This window comes from Elephantulus edwardii, unplaced genomic scaffold (assembly GCF_000299155.1).
Source record: "Elephantulus edwardii isolate Elephantulus edwardi_28Jun2011 unplaced genomic scaffold, EleEdw1.0 scaffold00013, whole genome shotgun sequence".
Lineage (NCBI taxonomy): Eukaryota > Metazoa > Chordata > Mammalia > Macroscelidea > Macroscelididae > Elephantulus > Elephantulus edwardii.
Genome location: NW_006399763.1, coordinates 3,028,405 through 3,054,304, shown reverse-complemented (window position 1 = coordinate 3,054,304; position 25,900 = coordinate 3,028,405). Strand labels below are relative to the sequence as shown.

The window sequence follows — 25,900 nt, the reverse complement described above, 5'->3', positions numbered from 1 at the left end:
CAGCAGTTTTGCAAGAGCCGGGAAGGAACTCAAGGATGCTAACGTTTGCACCGCGGACCGACTTCTAAGCGCCAGGGAGCAGCGCCGTGCGCCACCCACTCCCACCTGTCCGGCCCGGAAGACTCGCAGGCTGGAGGGCGCGTGGAGGGTGGCGGCGCCGGCTGGCGAGGCAGGCGCCGGCAGCCGGGACGCGGGCAGCGCCCACCAGCAGCTGCGCCCGGGGACCGCCAGCATGAGCAAGCCGGCCGGATCAACAAGTGGGTACCTTTGGGGCTGCCGCGGGGCCGGGCGCGCAGCCGGTGCGGGCGGGAGGGGAGGTCCAGGAGTACCAGCCCCGCGCGCTCAGGTCCCGACCCCGGGGTGTGAGCGCTGCCCGGCCGTGCGCTCTGACGCCGCTCCGCGCACTCCGTAAATCCGAGCGTTGCACGGGGAGGGGAGAGCAATTTCGTTGTCTCTGAATTGCTTCATTCCACCCCCACCCCCCTTCCCTGGTGGTAATAGTAAGGTTGACCCCACGCAGGCCATCAGTCCGGCAAGTTGCCCCCACTTGTTCTCCGGCTGCAGGGTGGGGGTGCGGCGGGGACGGGAAGGGGGCTGTGGGGCCCTGGGGCGGTCCAGCCTCGCACTCGCTCACGGCTCCAAGCTCCAGGGCGCAAAAGCAAGTCGGCGCAAAGCGGATTTCGAATGGAATGCTTTGCACCCCGTTTCTAGCTATTTCAAATAATCCTGCAAACTGGGAAGTAGAAACAATTTAAAAGTCACATTTTCTTTAATCCTAAACCCGCGGAGGTCATAACTGGGGAATTTAAAGTATGGCGAGCAGCTCTAGCAAAGAGTGGACCAAATCCCTAATCCCAAATACTTTTCGAGCGGGAGCTCGCAGAGGCGGGAGTGCACGGCCTATACTCTTCGCGCGCTTCCCTCCTCTTCAAACTTCCTTAGCTTGTAGTTGTCCCGGGAACACCAGCCACCAGCCTGGGCGGACATCTGCGCTCCCTAACCCCGAAACTCGAGTGCTGGACCTCAGGTGTGCAGAGGGAGGGCCTTTGCCTTCTCCCGGCTCCGGCCACTTCGGTTCCCGCCATTCCGGGTGTGGACCTCCGGTGCGCTGGGGGATGCGTCGCCGCCGCCGCCGCCCCCTGCCCTGCCCGGAGTTCTCCCACCGTTCTAGGCGCTGTGTGCTCTCCAATCCCTCCACTTGCCCTCATTGTCCTGCGTCTTCGAAAGTCTGAGATATTTTTGAAGACTGAGTGGAGATCCCACATAAGGGAGATGCAGTTCTCCCCGCAAAGAAGTTGGTCGTGCCTCCACATAGTTTGTTTCCATTTGGGTGCTGCCACTGTAAAGACAAGGGCCTAAAAGAATACGAACAAAAAGAGAGAGTCGCATATATGGCTACTTGCAGAAGGAGGAAAGAAGAGACGGCTAACCGAGGCCCAAATGCACGGCGGACACTGGGTTCCCGTTAGCCTTGGGCCTACCCGGCCCTCACGGAGCGAAGCTCTGGGAAGCCAGGGGAGCTCCCTTTTTTGTTGGTCGCGTTACCAGGCGTGAATATCCCTTCTAGGAGGCTCAGAAGGAAGCCTTTCCCGTTGCATTCTGAGCCTTGTTTACAGAAACTGACGCCTGCGGGCCTCGGCAGGCCTCCTGTGTGCTCCGACTGGGGCAGGTCCTTGCCGTCTGTCTCCCCTGGAAGTGAGGAGTCTCTGGTTCCTTAGTCCACTTGGGGTGTGCAGAGGTGGCGAGGGAAGGGGCAGGCGTGAAGCTGGATTCACCGTGGGTCGCACCCACTGGGTCGTGGGCCACAGGACTTGGGGGAAAGACACAGTGGGTATGTTGGGGAAACTTTGGAGCTTTCCAACTCTCAAGAGCCGCCTCCTGCCGATCCTTCAGAGGCCTGCTGAGATGTCTAAGGCTGCAAAGCCTCCGGCCCCACTTGCATCCCGCTGCCCCCAGGCCCTCTCAGACCCGTGGTCGTAAACCACCCAGCTGGGCCGGGAGGAGAGGTGAGCGACCGCGGGAGGGTCGGGCCGGGCAGGGGCGAGGACTGCGCCCCCGCTCCGCTCGGCTTGGCCAGGCTGATGAGTGGAGCCATGTCATCCGGGAGCCTCGCCTGGGTGGTAACAAGACCCGGGGCAGTCACCCCAGCAGCCAGGACTAACTTCTTTCAACAGTCTCTGATGGTAATTACAGTAATCGAAGCTGCCATATATCTTTAGGCAATTATGACACACAAAAAGCCCCCCGGAGACCCCCTGGGGCGGGAAGTTAAGAACGGTTTTCCAATCTCAGGAAGCTCCTGCTCAGCTCACGTCGGGGGCTCGCTGGGCTTGCTAAATGAAGAGACCTTTGCAATGGGGTCAATTAACTCGTCTCGTGACCCCAAGTCAACTTAAGGTGGCTGGGTGGCAGAGTCTGAGGCAGAGATCCGCTCAGGACCCGGCTGTTTCGTCTGCGTCTTGGCCTGGTGGCCTGTTTCTAATCTGCGGGGGGCGGGGGGCGAGGTCTGAGGTCCAGGCAGAAGATGGGAGCATCAGCAGCCGCAGCAGGGCTGGGGGCTTGAAGGGGCACCGATTGTCGAGAGGAACCGGGCCTGGGGAGTCATTCGAGGGCCCCCACCCCTCACTGTTGGCTTTCCACCCGCACTGGGGTCATTCAGAGGCATCCTTGGCCCCTTCCCTCCCGCCCTAATGAGAAGGGGCGGCGGGCGGGAGGCGTGAATCAACCCCATCCCTCCCAGAGTCTCTCTCTGCTCATTTTGGCTTCATCAAAAGTCACAGAGGACAGACAGTTCTAGGGCTCCAGAATTGGTTGGAACCAGCAAGGCCACAGAGTGTATGTCATAGCAAATTGTGGAAGCATGCTTGCAGCGCAGGGCAGCTGAACTGGCCCCCAGTCCCCCCAGTGGGCTGCGGATTCCCCCTGCGCAGTGACAGGAGAGAGGAGGTGGGGGACCAGACCCGCTCTGAAGCCTTCCACCTCGCCCCCCACCCCACGCCACCTCTTCTCCCTCCCTGAGGGAGAGGGGGCGCCCTGGCGGTGGCCACCGCGCCGCGCGCCTCCCCCGCCAGCCTTTGTCGCCGTCCGAATTCCCATGCTACTCTTTTTGACGGGTCACTGGTGGCTCTATAGGCAGGTGCTGCGGCAGGGTTGTAATTACCAGGGCTGGGCCTGTTCGTTACCGACCCCCACCCCACCCTGCCAGGCCGCCCGCGCCTCCCCGCCCCCGCTCCTCCCCCCAACCTGAGCCGCGCGGTCCAGGCCCGGGGACTCGCCAGCAAGTTGCCACCTCCGCGTCCCCAGGCCTCCGCGCGCGCTACGCACTAGCCCAGCAGTGCGCACCTTGGCCTCTCTCCACGGTCCTCAAGGCCCGCTCTGGCCCGCTGCTGTGTGGTTCTTCCAGGCCCAAGGCGGCCCGCCAGGCCCAGCCCGGAGACCACTGCGAGGCGATGCGATAGGAGAAGAAATCATTAAGTTAACACTTTCTCTAATGTCCCCTTTGTTTGTGAGAGGAAGGCTTCCTGTATGTCCTTATAAACGCACCCCAGGCACTTGCTGGGCCCTTGTGCCTTAGAGAAGAAGGATCCTCTCCCTTCTGACTGTCCACATCTTACCCCCTCTAGGTTCCGGGGCCACCCTAGGCTGGTGAGCTTCAGGGGGTTCCAGGGAAAGTTCTCTTGAGCGGGAGACTGTAAGACGAAAGGGGACATTCAGCCTGTAGCCACCAGGCAGAGTCACAAAAAAGAAAAGAAAAATCAGCCTTCAAGCCACGAAGGAGGAAGATGGGGAAAGAAGTGGACCGGCCAATTTTTCCAGTCAAACCAGGACCCAGTTAGGGAGCAGGTTTAGTGGACGGCAAACGTGGGGCGTGGAGAGAGAGGGGTCGTGGCCCACTGTAATGGGCGTACTGGCACCGCTTGATTCTCTTGTGTTTGTCCTGGTCCTAGGTGCTCTGGAATTTTTTTTTTTCCCCTCCAAGAGAAATAATTTCTCAGCAACAGCATTTCTTAAATAGGTAAAGCGAAAGTTGGGCAATTACCACTACCCTTATTATCATTAATAATCCGGGTATTAGCATCACAATAATAATCCCAATAATAACAAGCGCCCGGAGGAGCTCAGAGAAAACTCGATTGCCTTCCAGCTGCCATCCCCGGTTCCAGCCGTGTTTGTTTTTCTTCTTTTCCCTTTTACATTTCAAGTTTGTCTCCTCGCGGGCTAACAACTTTCTCTGTTAAATGCGAGAGCGGGGGAGGGAGGCGGCCAAACTTTGCGCCCAGCAGAAAGGCGGCGGCGGGCCGCGCTGCCGCCCGGGCCTGCTGTAATCTTTTATTCCGAAATGGGTCTCGGCGATTAGAGGAGACCCAAATACATGTAGCGGTGCATGAATAATGCTCATTGTAGGAAACTGACACTTGCTCAAGGAAAAAAAGTTTGGCTATAAAATCACTTCATTATTTGCTTTTACCGCAGCCTCGGTGCTAATCCCTTCAGAGGTCAGATTGCTTAGCATCGCTCTCCCTCTCCCCTCTCCTCCCTCGCCTCCGCCTTCTCTCCCTCGCTCCCCTTCCCCCCGGTTGGTGTTCCCCCCCCCCCTTTCCTGCAATTTCAGGCCGTATCTTGGACATCCCCTGTAAAGTGTGCGGGGACCGCAGCTCCGGCAAGCACTACGGAGTCTACGCCTGCGACGGCTGTTCTGGGTTTTTCAAACGGAGTATCCGAAGGAATCGGACCTACGTCTGCAAATCTGGAAACCAGGTACCTTCGCCGAGCTCCCCCGCCTTGTGTCCAGGGAGCTCGACGTTTCCACGCTGCGGAGAACCTCGCCCTTCTCCTTCCCGTCTCTACCCTCAGGGCCCTTTTGCTTGGCAAAGGCGGGGAGAGGGAAAGAAAATCCGTTTGCAGGAGGAAGGCTGAAGTCCCAGCACCCCCCATCCCTTCTTTTTAAATTCTCTGACAGATTCTGACACTAAATGAGGCCCATATCCAATGCTTATGGAGCTGGCCTGTCCACTGGTCCTAACTGGCTCTGACCACAAAAAGCAGCAGGAGAAGGGGCTACTATCCCGTGTTGCCTACCCACCCTTTTTCCTGGCAGCACCCAAGCCCAGAGCTCTGACCAGCTTCTGGGAAGGCAGAAGTCAGGGGCATCTGGGGAAGGTGCTGCTTTTTATCCGAGCCCCACTGGGAAGGTGGGCCACCTGGAACAGAGAGGCGAGTCCTGGGAGGGACAGTGCAGTGTCAACTCTTGGAGAAACAGCACTTCTGTAGAAATAGGCCCTGAGGCTTCAACTCCAATGAGCCTTCCCTGGGCTTTGTGGGGAGGGGCAGGTGCCCAGGGAAGGCACAGCTGGAGTTCTCCCCAGCCTTCCTGTCTCTTCCTTCCTGCTCTGTCTAGAAGATAGATGGTCCTGATTTCTCTTGGTCTTGAGCAAGCTTCAAAGTGATGGAGGCTCAGGGCATAGGTTGAATGTGAGCCAAGGTCTCTAGAAAGAGCAAATAGAAGCACAGGACTCAGTTTCTAGTTCAGTAATGGTAGGCTAAGTCCAATCTAGGGAATGAGCATTTAGGTCTCACACTTTGGCCTTCTCTTAGCCATGGACATAGAGGTCTCTCTACTTCCAAGAAGATCCTGATTCCAGGAGTGCATTAGTGAGAAATCCTCTTTTGAGAATCAAATGGTGAAACATTTCTCAGTAATTATTAATCTCTCTCTCTCTCTCTCTCTCTCTCTCTCTCTCTCTCTCACACACACACACACACACAGAGGGAGAGAGAGAGTGGCAAATTATTCTGATATCTTTTTCTGAAGCCTTATCTGTTCATATCAGTCTCTGATAGACTTGGATGAACAACAAAAACAAGAAGACATTTGCATTTGAACAAGTTAATTTGAACTTTCCAGCTCTCCACCTGTTTAATTGGGTACACAGTTCTGTATTGGTGTCCAGCTCTGCCATATGGACACATCGCATTACATACGCACAGGACTACCCAATCGCTCCACAGGAATGTGGCATTACTATGGGTCATCACCTCTGAGCAGACTGTCACTCAAATTATTTTTTTATTGAGTCTTCAGCATGTATGCAATGCACAAACTTGAGGACTTGAAATCTCAGATGTCACGCTTGATAAAAGGAAATGGCTATCATTCCACGTATTGAGTGCAATCCAAGTTTTTATAAAGAAGGGATAATAGACTTATCAGACTTGGTATTCCATTCCTTTCAAAGAGAATAAATGCACCAGAGGTATCCACCCTTCTCTTGGGTTTCAAATATTTAATATACATTTGACCTTGTTTGAAGACACACTTTGGAATTAACAAAGGCTTCCTTTTTACATTATTATGTTTATCAAAATACAGGAAGGATACCATTTTGGAAGAGAAAGATGATTATATTTAATAAATTCTTTAAACCTCTTAATGTTGAGCTTCTGCGCTGGCTAGTGTCGAAGTTCTGAAGAGTTAACTTACAGACTGAAAATTATTTCCTTTCTTTTTATTCTAAAATTAGGTAAATAATATTTTAATATGAGTCGTAATTAAGCCATTTATACATTTCGTTATTACTCTTTGCCCTGCCTTTTTGTTGTTGTTGTTAAAAGGACAACATCTTTAAATTGTAGGAGCATTATTTGGAAACCCCCCCAAACAACTGCATTCTAATGTGTCATTTCCTCCATAAGGAATATTTCAAAAAAAGAAAGCCTCCATACTGCCAACTTTAGTGTATGGTAATTCTTCAGCTTGTGAAAAAGAAAAATAAAATTTTCTAATATCTTCCGTCCTACCTCAGATGTAATCTGTAGCAACTTATATAAACACAGACAGAATAGCACCAAACTTTGTAAACATTTGTGTACAAAGATCCACATACAAGTATGACTTTTTTTTTTTAAATTGTAGGTTCCCTGAATAATGACACCTAACATTAAATTCCCCAAGAAACATCTTCTATACAGTTCCTCTTTGAATAGTCACTATTCCCTCGCAGAACTGAGTTACATAAGACACTTTTCCTGCCCCTCACACTGTGGTTTCTCTTTTCTGTCGTGGTGCTCAGATGTGATGTATTCTCTGTGACATTTCATCAGACAGCCTGTGCATTCTTTTCCTGGTACAGGCCTCCAATTCTTCTCTTCCTACTCCTTCCTTCTGTGGACCTGACCCAGCAACTACACTGACCTATTTCACTTTCTGGGAATGGTTGTTTCCCCCATGAATCTGAGCTGGAGGCTAGTAAGACAGCCCTCAATATGCTGGATATAAGGATATAAGGGTGGCTTCAAAGACCTGTGGTGGTCTAAAGCATTATGTGTTGCGCTGCTAACTCAAAGGTCTGCAGTTTGAAACCATCAACTACTTTTCAAGAGAAAGGTGGGCAGTACTCTCCCATTACAGCCTTGGAATCAGTACAGGGTCACTCTGAGTCTGAACCAAATCAATGACAGTGGTTTCAAGTGCTAAAGCTTGAGGGAATAAGGGAGTGCAAAGCAAACAGAAAGACTCCTGGAAAGCGACAGGAAAAGACACCCAACCTAAAATCCAAAAAACAGCTAGGGGTAGGTGCCCGAGGGTGGGGGTGAGGAGTGGGTTGGGGAGTGGTGGTGGGAACCTGTCCTGACAGGCTCTCAGCCCAGCTCAGAGGCAGTCGCTGTCTTCGGTCCTGAAAGATCTGGTCTCAGCCCCAACACCTCTGTGACTGACTGGCTGATGGTCTCCTTTCAACCTTCCTCCAGCTCAGTTGGGTCTGATGCTGTTTTATAAGTCTGGGAGATAGCTCTTTGGAAGTAGTCCCATGAATCTCAGCTCCTTCCCAAACTGGCTAGGCTGCTCTCAAGGCCATCACGATGAGCAGTCTCAGGTGCACTGCACAGACCCCACATAGAGTTAGCCCCCAGTCCAAAGGCCCTGGGGGCCTCTGATCATCTGCGCTCTGTTCCAGGGAGGCTGCCCAGTGGATAAGACGCACAGAAACCAGTGCAGGGCATGTCGGCTGAAGAAGTGTTTGGAGGTCAACATGAACAAAGATGGTAATCAGTACATTCCTTTATTCTAATAATGTTGATTGAGTAGTAAGTAAATTATATATAGAGAAAATGCACTGCACTCTTGTGCATGTAAATGATCTCTGGAGCACTTTCCAGATGCTGGGAGTTGGAGCTGCCTTTGATATCCTTCCTCTCCCTGCATTAACCCCCACTCCAGACCACCTTGAACTACCAACAGTAAGGGCCCAACGCAATCTCAGTCATCCCACCAAAGGCAGCTCTCCAGGGCTGCACACATGTGGGGAAAGTAGGCTGTGTTAAGGCTTCGTGTCTTAGCCCCTCTTCTTGGTAGTCTTGGTGGCTACCCTTAAGTTCATTAGATTGCCCCCATGATCTTAGAGTCTGAACAGTCTCCTCAGAAGAGAATTTCAGGGGTTAAAAGCTAGTGTTTTGAGGAAGGAAATAGATGTCAGAACAGAATTTCAAGCCCTTGTTGGCAAATTCACCACAGTGCCAAAATCTGCACTTTGATGAGCCATAGAGAGCTTTTTCAGGGCCTCCTTTTGAAGTTACAAAAAGAAGGAAAAAGGAGCTAGAGAGGGAGGGTGATATATATGAGTGACTTAGCCATTGGGCTCCAAAGGGTCCCTAAACAAAGGCTCTCAGCAAAAAGCAGGAAATGACGTTGCCTAGGGAAGGCTCTGCAGAGCAGGGCAGGGCAGGGTGGAGGGAGCACCAGGGTTGGTCATCCATTTCAACTAAGTGCAGATGGCGTTTACAGCCAGACAGGTAAGATTAACCAAGCACAGTGTCAATGCAGGCAGCGCATTCCTCCGCTCGAAGGAGGCAAGATGGGTCCTCCCACCTGTTGAACTTGTGTATTGACAAGTTGTCAGGCTCAGCGAGGGGAAGATTGCCCTGAATTAATTTGTTTGTTTAAACTGTTGGTGTAATTGTCACATTTCCCCTGCCTGACTTTAGTGCATGAGGAAGAATCTGTCTGTAGAGACAGGCTTTTCCTCAGCCCCTTTCCCAGAGTCCCCTGTCCTTTTCCACGGGGCGGGGGGGGGGGGGGGGGGGGGGGATTAGGGATCAGCAGGCTGGATGCTCCTTGGATGGAGCTGAACAGTCCTTGCAGAGACTGTATGCACACCTTATTCACCCCTTAGATGGAGACAGGGTTGAGCTACTTCAATTTGGGAATCTGTGGTTTCTTCTGGATGGGGAAGGAGGCATAGTTTGAGGCCAGCTATGGGACGTTGGACAGGGGCTTCTCTCAGTCTCCGTCTATGTAGCAGTCACACCATTTCCCAGCATCTCTGGGCGTCTCCGTCCATCGCTTCATGACCGCATCTGCCGCGGTGTGTCTGATCCTAAGTGTGTGTCCGTCTTCGCAGCTGTGCAGCACGAGCGAGGGCCTCGGACGTCCACCATCCGCAAGCAAGTGGCCCTCTACTTCCGCGGCCACAAGGAGGAGAACGGCGCGGCGGCGCACTTCCCCTCAGCGGCGCTGCCGGCCCCCGCCTTCTTCACTGCGGTCACACAGCTGGAGCCGCACGGCCTGGAGCTGGCCGCGGTGTCCACCACTCCCGAGCGGCAGACCCTAGTGAGCCTGGCTCAGCCCACGCCCAAGGTCAGTGGCCCTGCTGGGTCCGAGGACCCTCACGAGAAGCAGGGGGCCTTGCCCACTTGCACGGCGGGGATAGGGTGCCTTGCCAAGTGCTCTGGGGCTCGGCAGGGCGCGCTAGGCATCCCCCGGGATGGAGCGCTTGTCCTGTGCAGGTGAGTTGCTCATGAGAAGGCTACCCATGTGGACTTCCAAGTCGACCCTTCAGAGATTCTGTTTCAGCAAGTTTGAGGTGGGGCCTAGGACTTTTAAAAATGTCCTTGGGTGACTAGGGTACTGCCAAAAAGACAGACTGTTTGTTTTAGAAGGAAAGAGCTGACCACTGCTGGCAGGATCTGAGACAAAGCTGTGGGTCCCCAGTGTACAAGGAAAATAAGGAGCTCACACTGTTAGGATAGTTTAAAGGACTTGTTTTGATTTCCACTTGGCCTTCTCTCACTCCTGAGCCACTTGGATTGACACCAGGATGGAACCTCTAGTGTCAGGGTTAGTGTCTGCCACAGCTCTCCAACCTCCTGCTAGCCTCCTCCTCTCCTCTGGGGGAGACCTAGGATCTCCCCCAGAAGAGGGCCAGCTGCAGCCCCACACTGCAGGGATGCCAAACACCTGGGCACATGCACACGCACAATGTTTAATATTGCTTTCTTACCCTTGATGTGTATAATAAGCTCGAGAAAGTAGTGTTATGAATATGTTGTCAGTTATGAATGGGAATGCTCTGTGAATGATTAAGATGTCTAATTGAAATATTTCCATAATATACTAATCCTTTCTAAAAATACTCATATGCATATTTGTGTTTGGGATGCCTATTAATTTATACTTTTTTTCACATCTATTTTTATTTACACAAATACAAGCAGCTCTTATCTAAATTGGGAGCCAGGCCTGGCACTTGGCACAGCCCGAGGGAATTTGCAGCAGGGGATAGGAAACCCAGACACCCTCTTGAAGGAACAGACCCCCAAAGAGTGAGAACAGTCTGCTCCCAAACATAGTTCCTTCTCAAGCTATATAGGTAGAGATGTTTGGGTTTTCACTAACCTATGGCGATTTCATATTTAAACAGAACATCAAAATTTCTTTTTATTTCCTTCTTTGTTCTGATTAGAAAATATGAAGTCTAGCTTTTCTGGCAAAGAGGTTTCTTCACTTCTGGATATCTTTCCCCCTCCTCCTCTTCCCAGTATCCCCATGAAGTGAACGGGACTCCAATGTATCTCTATGAGGTGGCCACAGAGTCTGTGTGTGAATCAGCGGCCAGGCTTCTCTTTATGAGCATCAAGTGGGCCAAGAGTGTGCCAGCTTTCTCCACGCTGTCTTTGCAAGATCAGGTACCACCAAAAGGACACTCAGATGTTGGGGTGGAGCAGCTTTGGGTAACAGTAACGGCTAGCCACCTCAGAAAAGACTCAGTTTTGCTGGCCATGAAAAAAAAATTTACTAACTTCTTTCTAGGGTTCAAAATGTATAGCTGTGGAATCCTTAGTAAAGCAAATTCTCTTGTTTCAGGAAAGCTGGATCTGGTCTACAAAAAACCAAATATATAGGAACATTATTATATTTATATATATTTAGCTTAATCAAAACATTAACTCTAGTCTCAAATAAAATTGCAGTCTAATAAATGTAAAAATTATTAATAAAGCAATGCTTTCTTATGAACATTGCAACAGACAAAAAAACCCCACAAAACCCCAAAAGCCCAAACCCAAAAAACAAACCAACAAAAACAACCACACACACACACACACACACACACACACACACACACCCCTACCAAGAAATGATAAGGCTGTAAGTGTATTCTTCTGAGAGATCTTTAGAACCAATCTCATTTTTATATTTACAGCTTTACATTCTCCATCTTGATACTTAAAGTTTTAGTTCTTGATTTATCAGTGTGTAGAATCAAAGAACACATTGCTTGCCTCCTCTGGACTAAGATCTTTTGATCTTAATAGTTTTTAGAGCTTTTTGTAAACAAATAGGCATTTTGCATAATTCTGTGATCCCAAATAACATCCAGAGGGGAGGAAAATGGCAATAACAAAACCCAGAAATTTGTTAGGAATATAATAAATGTCCCCTACCAGCATGTTCCTTCCTAATTTTAAAGGAGATAATAAGAAAAGGCATGTTTATAACCACTGACTGCTATCAGCACATTCATGGGAATTAATGACAAATTCTACAAAAGGCTGATAAGTGGTTCTAAAAGAAAGGATTTGTTTCTTTAATTCATTTCATACCTAATTAAGGCTTAATAATGCCCTTTAATCTGAAGTACATTTCCTACTGAGAAACCTGGCACTGTGCTAAAAATGTTTAATCTTCTACCATGGGATAGACCTGAACTTCCAGAGATGGCCAGAGTTATACTTTCTTCCCCCTCCCCTTGAACTTTCTTAAAAAAAAAAAAGTATTAATTCTTGTATTCAGTAAGGGAAAACTAAATAGAAAGACTTTTGAAAATTAAACCTTTTGGTTTGATTTGCCGTTTTTGGTGATAAGCATTCACAGTTCAGCTCTTAACTTCAAAACAAGATCCTTTCACATAGATTATCCCGAATTGGCTGATTTTGTAAAAAGTATTTTTCAAAATTAGAGATTTTTAAATGGTAACTAGGTCCTCTCTGTGACCAGAATGAAATTGGCTATTACACTCTTAAATGCAAACAAAATTTTACTTACTGTCTACTGCTTAGTCTTTTGGTAGAAATCTTTCAGCAATAAGCACACACTGCAGTGAAGTGTATTAATTTGGGAAAGGAACCAGATTTTTATTTTAAATATTCAGTAGCAGGTTTTATTAGGATGAAAATGACAAGCACCTTGATGTTGTCCACTTATGATTCCCAGAAAAATCAGGCAGTGAGAGAGGTAAACTCTGCAAAACCTGATTAACATAATTACACCCTGATTTCCACACATACACTCCCAACATCTCTTAGGAATTAGTGATATCTCTCTTTTTCCTTCTCTCTCTCCCATTTTCAGCCCAGTCCCCACAGCTCTTCAGGAAGAAAGGGGTCCCACATCTCTGAGCTTAGTCAGAAATCTTCTGATTTCATCAGCATGTTAGTTAAGGGGTCAGCCAGCTGCACTGCTGGTGGCATTATATAGAGCCTGGGGCTTGGGTAAAGTTCCTAGGTAGCTAGGAATGAGTAGGAATGCAGGGACAAGAGGGTGAACCCTTTTCTGAGGGAAGCAAACTTTGGGGAATTGGAATGGCTGACTCTCAAATGCATGTGTTTCTCTATAGGCACCTTTTCAAAAAGAAAAAGGGAAAGCTAGAATATTCAGACTCTTTCCTTCCCTCACTAAGACAGGCATTTAAACACTTTTTAAAATAATAGAAATTTACATATTGAAATTGTTTATAAATTTATAAATTACACGCTATATTATATTATACATCTATTGTATGACAGCTGATGCTTTTGGAAGATGCTTGGAGAGAACTGTTTGTTCTAGGAATAGCACAATGGGCCATTCCGGTTGATGCTAACACTCTACTGGCTGTATCTGGTAAGAATTGCACAATTTAATGACTTTGTTGTAGAAATTACCATAAAAATACATTACTGAAAAAAGAACAACATGTAAAGAATAACAAATTCCTGCTGAACAATAGAGTATACCTGTCATTTATAAATCTATATTTAAATGCAAATAATGTTGTTTTGTTGCATTCATGACTGCTTGCATTGTTATTTAAATGCAAATTACTGTGTTTGTTATCATCCAAGAGAAGATTTTATATTAACTTTCATACAATATAGCCAGTTTACATGGAATCAGATATCTCAGAGTGACAATTGAATAGATATTGATATGCAGGATTTTGTCAAAAATCAATATTAAATCATGAAAATGCCTTCATATTAGAGCTTTTATTCCAAATTTTTATTCTAGGCATGAATGGTGACAACACAGATTCCCAGAAACTGAACAAGATAATATCTGAAATACAGGCTTTACAAGAGGTGGTGGCTCGATTTAGACAACTCCGCCTAGATGCTACAGAATTTGCCTGTCTAAAATGCATTGTCACTTTCAAAGCTGGTAAGCCAACACAGACCCTGGGCTCCTTCCCTTAGTTCATCCTGTTCACTGATTGAACCGCCTCAAAGGCCACCCTGCTTCTTGCTGAAGGAGTTAATGGTTTTCAAGGGAACTGACATTGTTGGTTGGGCTCCATTTTCAATATCTGTGGGAATCTGGCCAATTGCGGAGAGGTGCTTGCTCCACCTGCATGTCCTGTGCTGCGTATCACAGCTTCCTGGTCTTCCTTTCTAGTTCCTACACACAGTGGTTCTGAACTGAGAAGTTTTCGGAATGCTGCCGCCATTGCAGCTCTTCAAGACGAGGCTCAGCTAACGCTCAACAGCTACATCCATACCAGGTGACCCTCGTCCGCCTTGAATGTGCACTTAAGAAAATTGCTTCCATTGTGAATATGTGAGCAGGCAGTAATAAGCCAGTTCAAACATTGTGACTAATTATCCTGTTGCCAGCCGGTTAATTTTCGTTAGAATTTATGCCCTCACCTGTCTCTCAGGGTGGCTGAGAGGAGCAAATCAAATTTGATTATCACTGAAAGCATCGCTACCGCTGTCTCAGTGAGCAAGTCAGTACTTCAGAGTAATTGGGCACAATTGTGTGAATGGATCCCAATATGAGAAGGGTCAAAAAGGAAGGCCAAAGGCATGGCTGATAATATATTAGCAAGTGGCCAAATTATTCTTTTAAAAAGGCCTTTCTTTGATGCCCATCTCAAAGAGAAGAACCAGAGAGTTATCCTCAGAGGTTATCCTTAACCATCTTGTTTGGCTTGCTGACTGGTATTTAGAACCAATAACAACACAGAAAAACACCTCTGGTGTCAAGTTGTTTCAGACTCACAGTGACCCTCCATTGAGTTCCTGAAGCAGTAAATATGGGAAAAAGCTGCCTATCTTTCTCCCAGACAGCAGTTGGTGGGTTTGAACCACTGACCTTTCAATTGGCACCCTGCCATGTCACACACTATCCCTCCAAGGCATTTGATAATTGGTATTTGTTCTTTTTAATCCATTTTGTTGTTGTTGTTAGCTGTTGTCAAGTTAGTCCTTGACTTATAATGACCCCCACGAGCAGGATGGTACTATTGTCATCTATAAGATTTTTATTGAGCAGATTCCTGATTCCACTTATAGATGAACAAAAGCAATATTTTTAAAGGACAGTCGTATCTATCTAGCCTAGCAGATCAGCCTGTGGTAGACATGGAGTTAGAATGTAGCTGCTATTTTAGCTGATTCTCTACATTGACAAAAGTCCTGCTCTATTTAGAAGTTCAGCTGAAAACCTGTTCAGCATCATAGAACAGTTGTTGTGTACCATATAGTTGGAACCAACCCATAGCTGACCCTCTAGGAGATTTTCAGAGGCAGTTAATTGCACGAGAGGAAATTGTACAACCTTCTACAGCGGAGCAGCTGGTGAATTCCAACCACATGTCTTTGGGATTACAGCACATTGTTGCTTCTTGTCATGTGCCGTCGAGTCGCCTGTGGCTCATAGAGACTATGTACAACAGCCCTAAGCCCTGCTCTATCCTGTGCCAATATTACTGTCTCTGACACACCATTTCCCCAGTCACTGAATCCAATCTACCTCATAGAGGGTCTTCCTCTCTTGCACTATCCCTCCACCCTCTCAGGCATGACGTCCCTCTCCAAGGACTGGTCCCTCCTTGCAACATGTCCAAAGTATGTCAGATGAAACTTCAGAATCCTTGCCTCCAAGGAGCAGCCTGGTCTCACCCTCTCTAGGAGGGTGTTCTTTTAGCAGTCCATGGTATATTCAATACTCTTCTCCAGCACCACAGCTCAAAGGCATCAATTCTCCTTCTGTCATCCTTAGTCATTGTCCGGCTTTCTGATACATAGCCAGTAATTGCAAAGACTATGGCCTGGATCAGGCACAACTTAGTCTCCAGACTGACATCATTGCTCTTCAGTACTTTGGAGAGGTCCTTGACAACAGACTTTGCCAGTGCAATTCATCTTTTAATTTCCTGGCTGCTGCTACCAAGAGTGTTGATTGTGGAACCAAGCAAACTGTTAACAATAGCAATCTCTTCACCATCTATCATGATGCTGCCAATTGGCTAAGTGATGAGAATCTTTGTTTTCTTGATGTTGAGCTTCAATGCATATTGAAGGCTTTGACCTTCTGCAGCAAGTACTTCAGGTCCTCCTCAGTTTTAGCAAGCAGGGTTGTGTCATTGCATAACACAGATTGTTTATGAATCTTCCTCTAATCCTGATGCCACACTTCTCCTCATAGAGCCCAGCCTCCTGGATAATCTGTTCTGCATACAGGTTGAAAAGATATGGAGATAGGACACATCCCTGCTTTACACCCTTCCCAATTTTGAACCATGCAGTGTTTCCTTGCTCTGTTCTGATGACTACCTCCTGTTTCAAGTATAGGTTTCACATTAGCACAATCAAGTGTTCTTGGATTCCCATTCTTCTCAGAGTTAACCACAGTTTGTTGTGATCCACACAGTCAAATGTGTTCATATAGTCAATGAAAGACAGATAGATATTCTTTTGGTGCTCTCCGCTTTCAGGCAAGATCCATCTAATATTAGCTGTAATATTCCTAGTACCTCGGCCTCTTTTAAACCCAGCCTACACTTCAGGTAGTTCTCTGTTGGTGTGCTGTTCCAGTTATTTTTGGATAATCTTCAGCAGAATCTTGCTTGCATGTGATAGCAATGATATTGCTCGATAATTTCCTCTGTCAATTCACCTTTCTTTGGAATGGGAACAAATAATAGATTTCTTCTAGTCAGTTTGCCAGGTGGTTGTCCTCCAGATTTCTTAGCAAAACTTGGTGAGCACATGCAGGGCAGTGTCTGCTTGTTGAAATATGTCACTTGTTACGTATTTATATATGGAACTCTGGTGGCCTATATATGTACTTGTGGTTAGATGTCACAGAGTTTGAATCCAACTCCAGGTGGCCCAGTGTAAAACAGAACAGGACTCAGAATACATACATAAACCCTTTTTTGCTGTTGAGTAGATTCTGATTCAGTTACCTTACAGCACAGAGTAGACTGGCTCCATAGGATTCTTAAGGCTGCAAGTCTTTGTGGAAACAAACTGCTCTCTCTTTCTTTTGTGGAGTGACTGGTGAGTTCCAACCAGGACTTTGAACTGATTCATTTCAATCCAATTCCCTGCTGACAATTTATATCTCCATTCTAGATATATTGAATCAGAAAGGGAAGTTCTCAGCAGGGGGTTGAGTCAGAATGAGCCAGTTCAGAGTCCTGGTTTGAACTACTGACCTTTATGGTTAGTCGCCAAGTTTTAACCACTGTGCCATCAGGGCTCCTCAGACATATGCATTATCACTGTCATCAAGTCGGATCTAACTCATACCAACCCTCTGTTGAGACTGCCCATGTTTCTCCCTTGCAGCCACTGGTGGTTTTGAACTACTGGAGACCTGACCTTTGGGCTAGTGGTGAAACTTGCAATAAACTACACCACCAGGTCTCCCCCGCCCCCTGAATAAATATTAAGTAGACACTTAATATATTTGTCCAGAATTATACATGGAACACTACATAATTTGGATATTTTATCACCACTGAAAACTAATTTATATTCCTTAGCTCATCCTTGACAAGTAGAACAAATATATAATCTCAGACTGTGGAGAATGGAGAGTCAGTTACTGGTTCAGTTAAGCCTTCCTTAGCACTGACTGTGCAGGGCTCCCAGTGGCTATTGTAGGGCATCAGAAGGAACCAGGTTCCACCCCATTATCATGTAACTAGGCAAAAGTGTTACTCTCATTCACACTATTGGAAAGGGGAAGAGCAAAGGAAGTAGTGAAAAGACAAATTCTAGTTGGAGGGGATGAGGAATCTGGAAAGTGGTTGGAAGGGATGACCTTTGACTTAGTCCTTGAATACTAGAAGACCTTCAGAAGAAGACTGGATGCAATAGAACCCACTAATGGGGCTAGTGAAAAGCCCTAGTGGTCCAGTTATTTAACCACTAATTTGGCTGTTAACCCAAAGGTCAGTAATATTAATATAACAGCATCTCAGCAGGAGAACTATATGGCAGTCCACTTCAGTCAAGATTCAGACTTGGAAACCGATGGGACAATTGCTACTCTGTACTGTAGGGTTGCTGTGAGTTGGATTCATAGGGATTAAAGGCTTGGAAACTATGAAAGAGTTCTAGTCTGTCCTATAGCAATATTGTGAGTCAGAATCAACTTTATAGCAATGGGTAGTGAGGCTGGTCGAGGTGTGTGGACGGTGCTGAAGATAGTGCGGAGAGAAGTTTGAGAAAGTCTTAAGGAGCTGCTTATAGGGGAGACCTCTGATAATTAGGCCACAAATTAGCAAATTTCTCTTGTACAGGAATAAGAAGTACATGACTTCTACACTGCCCACCCCCCACCCCAAACAAGGAAATTCTTTGTAGCAGGAACATATCACTATGGCATGGAGTTCTTATTTCAGGATACCAGCTACAGCTGTAATTTAATAATAATCTCTAGAGTTACACATGTGACAAAACTGACCATGCCTTTTTCTTTTACTCTTTCAAATCAGGGCCTACATTCTCCACTAGCACTTTCCTCTCTGGAAAAATAAAATCTGAAATGGAAATGAAAAGTTAACATGCCGTTTGAGCTAAGTGTACATTAGAACTCTGTTAGCCAGTTAGCTCATTATGACATAAGGAGACAGCTAGGAATTAGGCCTTCACACAAACTGTACATTAAAGAGCAAATACATTATACTGTAAACCAAAAATACCTGGAGACAAAATTTCCAATTATCCATGCTGGCTGACAGTCAGGAGCATAGATATTCAGGAATATATAAAAGAATTTTGAGCAGTCCAAGACCCACTTTTTATTTCTTTCTCCCTCCTCTCTCACTCCCTCTCTTTTCCTCCCCCCTTTCTCCTCCCCCCTCGATGTTTCTGGCTAACATAGTACTGCACCCATAATAGCAACGCAGTTAATTCTTGTGAACTGCCTAACCAGCTCCTTCCCAACTAGAGAATAAAAGAGATGAGTGAGTAGATGAGTAGCGGATAATCTACTCACAGAAAAAAAAATCAAGAATGTATGTTCTATAGAGTCTCCATTATCTACCATTTCTGAAAGAAATTCTCTCCCACAGTGGTATCTCACTGTGGAAACTTTTAGCACTTTGGGCAGAGGTTGCAGATGTGGTAGAGACTTTGGGCAGCCTCCACCTCCCACGTACTGCAAGGTTATCTCCTCACTGCCTGACCCTCTAAAAGAAAACAGAGGCATTGAAGAAGGATGTGGCCAAGATGAAAGGGAATGTGGGTTTGGGGATTATATTCCAGGAATGTCGGAACTATATTCAGTAAACAGTGAGAGAGGCAGGATTTAAGCATTTTTTTAAAAAATGTAGATAAACCTTGCCTTTTCTATACTGTATTATAAAATAGTGGTGTTTATTCCTGGGTCGTCAAAGGCTAGGCAGTGTAAGAAGCCAGTGAGGGCCATAGAGACCCATAATGAATCATTGGTTCAGGAAGAGTCCCTGGGTGGTGCAGATGGTTAATGTACTCATTTGTTAATCAAAAAGGTTGGGGGTTTGAGCACAAGAAAGGTCTGGTGATCTACTTCTGAAAAATCAGCCTTTGAAAACACTATAGAACAGTCCTATTCTGTTTATTTATATCAGGTCACCAGGTCAGACTCAGCTGAGTTAGTATCAGGTTGAGGAGAGGAGAGGGACTATCATGTGCTCACAGCTGAGACAAGCATGAAAGTTGCCGTTTTGGACAGTAACATCAGGCAGTTAAATACAGTGTTCATCTATCAACCATCTTAGAAGGGATTTTGATAGACTTTTATTTTGAGCATCTTGTGGGTATGGTTAGAATGCAGCTTATTGCTGTACCACTGAGTCGGAACCCACCCATAGCAGACCTTCTAGACAGTTTTCAGACACAGTTAATTGCACAGGAGGAGATTTCCCATCATTCTCCCTTGGACTAGCTGATGACTTTGAACCAGATGCCTTTGGGATTGCAGTGCAGCTTCTTACCACGAGGCCATCAGAGCTCAGCTTAGTCACAAATATATCCCCTGGGTATTTTTAAATGGTCTGTTTCGATGAAGTGAACCTTCCTTCACTGGAGTGGAGTGTTATTGTCACCTGATTCCAAGCTCTTGGCTGAAGAAGTTCCAGGGTGTCAGAGGGAGGAGGCTTTTAGGCATCCACAGGCAGCAGAAAATTGAAATGGCACAGTTGAGCACAGATGTATGTTGGACGTCAAGAGAGGAAATTATTAGGCAGTTTTTCTTATCTTTAATTATATGCCAATTTCATTGACATGAAAGTTGGGTGGCAGTGCCACCCAACAGAATTTAGTGTTTAATTTTCACTGTAATAAGGATGGAATTATTCCTGCGAGCAACTAAGTATAATGCCTGAATAATAATTTGGAGACTTTCTTAGAAAAAGAAGCCATTTTATTTCAGGGGGATGTCCTTATTGGAAACCTTGAGAGTTAAGAAGGCAAGGATTCTGTCTCTAGATTTCATTAGCATCATGGCAGTTTTCCACACTATAAGCTTATCATTTGGTTAAAATAAGTATCATCTTCTATAAATTTTTTTCCCCAAATAAAATGCAAACTCTTTTGCTAGGTTAGAAAAATAGGTTTGCCCTATTATTTTGGCAACTTTCTTAAGTTGTCCACGCCTCAATTATTCTCCGTGCAAAACAAGGCTTGTAGTAGCTGTCTTGGACTCTGTTGCATGGCTAGTGCTATGGGTTAGTGTGTGGAGGCATTGTTGTGGTGGTGGTTAGATGCCATCCAGTCATTGCTAAATTTCTATATAACAGAATAGAATAGGATTCTGTGATCCTGCACTATGTCTTGCAGTCACTTCTAGGTTTGAGTTCATTGTGTCAGCCCAGCTCATTGAAGGCCTCCCTCGTGTTTGCTGCCTCAGTACTTTACTAAGTATGCTGCTCATCCAGGGGACTCGTCTCTCCTGACAATGTGTCCAAAAATATGTGAGAGAAAGTCTCAAGTTTCTCACTTCTAAGTATTTTGGCTGTACTTATTCCAAAATAGGTTTATTTATTCTTATTCTTTATTGGTCTTCTTCATAATTCATTGTCTAGACTAAGGTGCACCTGATACAGGCCATGGTTTTTGCAATCACTTGTTATGCATCGGAGAGTTGGACAATGACTAGGGAGGATAGAAGGAGAATTGACACCTTTGAGCTGAGCTGCTGGAGAAGAGTACTGAATGTACCATGGACTGCCAAGAAAACATATAGATTCATCCTAGAGAGGGTTAAACCAGGCTGCTCCTTGGAGGCAAGGATTCTGGGGCTTCGCCTGACATACTTTGGACATGTTGTAAGGAGGGACAGGTCTTTGGAGAGGGACATCATGCTGGGCAGAGTGGAGGGACAGCACAGGAGGGGAAGACCCTCTATGAGGTGGATTGATTTAGTGACTGGGGTACTCGGGATGGGTGTGTCGGAGGCAATGAGATTGGCACAGGATAGAGCAGGGTTTAGGGCTGTTGTACATAGGGTCGCTATGAGTCGCAAACGACTCGATGGCACATAACAACAACAACAGCTTTTGCTTGCCTTTGAGGCAATTGGATATATTCTAGCTTGGGTAAGGTGCACCTTAGTTCTCAAAGTAGTATCTTCTAAAACTTTAGAGAGCTCCCTTGCAGTATATTTGCCCAGTACAATGCATCATTTGATTTATTGAGTGTTGCTTCCCTGGGCATTGATTGTGGATCCAAATAAAAGGAAATCCTGACAACTTCCATCTTCTCACCGCCCCCCACCACCCCCGCTGCCCATTTATCGTGAAGCTGCTTATTGGCCCAGTTGTAAGTAGATTTGTTTTATTAATGTTAAGATGTAATCCATTCTGAAGGCTGTAGTCTTTTTATTTCATCAGTGAATGCTTCAAGTCTTTTTTGCTTTTAGCAAAACCTTGTGTCATCTGCATGTTTTAAGTTGCTAATGAATCTTCCTCCAGTCCTGATGCTAAATTCTTCTTCCCCTGGTCCAGTTCTCATATTATTTGTACATGTATTGAATAAGTATAGTGAAAGGATACAACTCTGATAGACACCTTTCTTGATTTTAAACCATACAGTATTCCTTTGTTCTATTTGAACAGCTGTCCCTTGGTCTATGTACAGGTTCCATGTGAGTACAATTAATTCTGGAATTACCATTCTTCACAATGTTGTTAAAAAATGTTTTGCACTTCACATAGTTTAATTCCTTTGTATTATCAATAAAGCACAAGTAAACATCTTTCTGATGTTTTTTACTTTCAGCCAAGATCTGACACCAGCAATGATATTCTCATTCTATGTTCTCTACTGAATCTGGCTTGAATTTCTGGCAATTTTCCATTGCTATACTATAGTAGCTGTTTTTAAATAGTTTTCAATATAATATTACTTGCATGTGATATTAATGACATTGTTTCCAAGTTCCATATTCTGTTGAGTCACTTTTCTTTAGAAAAGTTATGCGTATGGATCTCTTCTAGTCAGTTGACCAGGCAGCAGTTTTTCCAATTTTTTGGCCAAGATGAGAGAATGATTCCAGCATTGCATCTGTTTGTTAAAATACTTCACTTGGTATTCTATCAATTCCTGGAGCCTTGTTTTCCACCATGCCTTCAGTACAACTTGGACCTTTTCCTTCAGTACCATTCATTTGTTCTTAGCCATGTGCTACATCATGAAATAGTTGAACACTAACCACATTTTGATATAATGACTCTTTATATTCTAACTTTTTCTGATGTTTTCTACATAATTTAATATTTTGATTACCGAATCCTTCAATATTTATTCTACTTTAAGGCTTTAATTTTTCTTTCATTCTTTCAACTTGTTAGGTGCCATCAAGTTGAGTATGACTCAAGCCTATGAACAAGTCTTTCAACTTGAGAAATGCAGAATTTTGTTTGCATCTTCAAGTTCCAGGTCTTTGCACATTTCATTATAAGGCTATACTCTTCTTTCTCTGTCATAATTTGAAATCTTCTCCTCATCTCTTTTACTTCACCATTATTTCAAATTGCTTTTGTTAGTCTATGTTCAAGAGCAAATTCCAATCTTTTAAATTCCAATCTTTTCTAACATTATTTTTCCTTTTCCATCTTTTTAAATTATCTCTTGCTTTCTTAATATTTGATATTGATGTTGTCATATTACATTTTTTCCTAGTCTTTGGTAATTAGTATTCAATGAATTAATTTTTTTTCTTAAAATGATTTCTAAGTTCATACAGGATATACTCAAGGTTGTACTTTGACTCTTTTAGACTTATGGGGGTTTTTTCTGCCTCAACTTGAACTTGTGGGTAGACCACTGATGGTCTGTTCTGAAGTTGTTCCTTGGCTTTGGTCTGACTGATGATATTGGGCGTCTTTGTCATTTTATCCCACAGATGTAGTTGATTTGATTCCTGTGTATTCTATCCAGAGAGTCTTCCTTGTGAAGTTGTTGTTTTGTATCGTTGAAAAAAAAGGTAATTGCAATGAATAAGTAATTGGTTTTGCACAATTTGATCTATTTGATCTCTAGTGTTACTTCTGTCACTACAATTATATTTTTCCAAGTACATACTTTTTTGTTTCCAACCTTTGCCTTTCAATCACTAATAATTATCAGTATATTTTGATTGCATATTTGATTACAGAATGCAAAAGTTAGTTTTAAAAAACCCTTCATTTTCTTCATCTTTGATATTGACTTGTCTTCCCTGTAGGCAAATATGGATATGAGAGCATTGCACTTCAAGATATATCTCCCCTCCCCTTGTTTTTTTGGTTTTTTAAATTTTTTAATTGATATTTTAACAAAAATTTACAGAAAACTTGGATTTTCATTCACTCATTCTTACACATTTTCCTCCCTACCCCCAGTTCACTTTTCCCTTTAAAAAGACTCTTCCATTGTTGTGCCATTTCCTCCCTGAAATGTTCTTTTTGAGAATTAATATGACACCATCCCTCTTCAGTTCATTCCCAATATAGGAGACCATATGATTGCTAATTAAAAATTGTCAATACTAGTCTGTTTTAGCTTTCCAATGCCCAGGATATAAATTTTAAAGTACTCTATTTCATTTTTTTACAGCTTTCAAATGTCCTTGATTCGTGCTTCATACGCTTCACTTTCCACTTATAAATGGATGTTTGCGATTGTTTCTTCTCGTTTTGAGTTCCCTTGCCACATCAGCAAGGGGAGGTCCTGAAAGCTTTGCCCCATTCATGTTTTGGAGCTGACTCTACTTTGAGGAAGCTGTTCTTTTCCAGTCATATTATGACTATCTTCCATCTTGAGGCTCATCTCTGGCTATGAGTTAAGCAATAGTCTCCTGCTGTCCTTAAAGTTTTTCCACTGGCCAGTTTTTGGGTGTTGATTTTTTTTTTTCAGAAGTAGATAAGAAGGTTCTTCTTCCCAGTCTGTCTTAGTCTGGAAGCTCTGCTGTCCACTGTCAGTGACTCTGCTGGTATTTTAAATATCAATAGTATAGTAACATACAAGCCACCACAGTAGGACAAATTGACTCCTGGGTTCATTATTAAGAGTCTCAAATCTGGAAATTATATGGGATATGACAAGTGCTCAAATACAGGGTACTAATTGCCATTAGTAATAGCAGCTGATCTAGCTTTCATGGCTTCTCATTTTCCAGATATCCCACCCAGCCATGTCGCTTTGGAAAACTCCTGTTGCTTCTGCCAGCTTTACGTTCTATTAGCCCATCAACCATAGAAGAAGTGTTTTTCAAAAAAACCATTGGGAATGTGCCCATTACAAGACTGCTTTCAGATATGTACAAATCCAGTGATATCTAAGCTGCAAAAGTACCCACTTTTCAGGATGGGACCATATCAGATGGACTTCTTCCCATGAAGAACAATCCTCAACTAACAACAAATCCTTCAGGAAGCAAGCCTGGGAATGTGTAGCCTTCAGGAAAAAAAAAGTCAATTGACACAAAACGAGTCCAGTAGCTCGGACCTGCTGCCTCCCCCAGAGTAGAGTAGCCCAAAAAGAAAGAGAGTGAAAGAGGGCCACCTCAGCAGAGACCTTGTGGCTGCTGCCCTGGGAGTGGAGTGGAGCCTGGATCGCCACAGTCTGTCATTCTGCCTCATACCTGGAAGACTGGACAGAACTACCAAAAGCAGAAACACAAGTAATGCTTTCTTTTCTTTCCTGGCCTATAAAGTTGGGGAACCAAATGTTGCTCTGTGTATAATGTCATACAGCGGCCTTCAGAACAATCTCACGTTGGAGCATTTATTTTCCAACAATGGTTAGGTTTTAAATCATTTTATTACATGTTCCCTTCTGTTGTAATACATCATTAAGTGGCCTTCAGGACTGAGTTAATAAGTGAAAAGTAGCTTATGCCATATGATTTGCTTTTGCCTCTGTCTTCTTCCCCCCTTCTCTTTTCCTTTCCCCCCTCCTCCTTTTTAATACCATAGGCCAGGCAACCTTGTCAAAGGAATTGGTGGGTAAAAAGAAGACTCTCACCAAAACTTGTGGTTGGATACCATCTCAAAACATAGAAGAGCTTTACTAAAAGAATACAGTTGAGGGAAGATGAATTAAAACAGCCAAAACCAAATAGTGGAGTTGAGTGGTTGAGTGAGGCAGATTGCTGTCCCATTCCCATAGTGCTGAAACCAAAGGCAGTGGGGGTCCAAACTGGTGCTTCAGTGCGTCACACCAGTGAATGAACACGGACATGATGCTAGAAGAGCCTTCAAGGAGATGAACGCTAACAGGTTTCTCCATTGGTCTATTGTTAACAGTCTGAGACTCTTCAATGCCTTTCAGAAGACTCTGGTTTCTAGTAAAGCCTTGGTCACATGCACATGTGTACACACACATACACATAGACACACAAGTCCTACACTATAAGCTGCTCCTTTGGTATGAATCTATACTTATGGAAATGTAGAAACAAACATTTAAAAATAGCTGCTGTACTTTTCACATTTTGATTTCTTAGGTACTAGCACTGAGGGGAAAAAATCAGCACTTGGACTATCATAGGATGAATAAAAATTTTCTTGTACAAAGTGAATTAACTGATTTGTGAAGTTAAAAAGTTGTACTCATTGTATTTACAAAGAATAAAAATATATTGAATTTAAACATGCTTTGCCTGATT

General features: G+C 44.9%; 1 protein-coding gene across 1 annotated transcript; it reads left to right on the top strand.

Annotated features, from left to right (window-relative positions):
• NR2E1 (nuclear receptor subfamily 2, group E, member 1) lies at positions 1-25,884 on the top strand. Its single transcript, XM_006881169.1, has 9 exons — positions 1-257; positions 4,613-4,758; positions 7,953-8,040; positions 9,396-9,631; positions 10,813-10,959; positions 13,060-13,156; positions 13,544-13,693; positions 13,928-14,033; positions 24,410-25,884. Exons 1-9 carry the CDS (start codon positions 233-235, stop codon positions 24,570-24,572), a joined length of 1,158 nt encoding a protein of 385 aa, XP_006881231.1. The 5' UTR covers positions 1-232; the 3' UTR covers positions 24,573-25,884.
• The last annotated feature ends 16 nt before the right edge of the window (positions 25,885-25,900 follow it).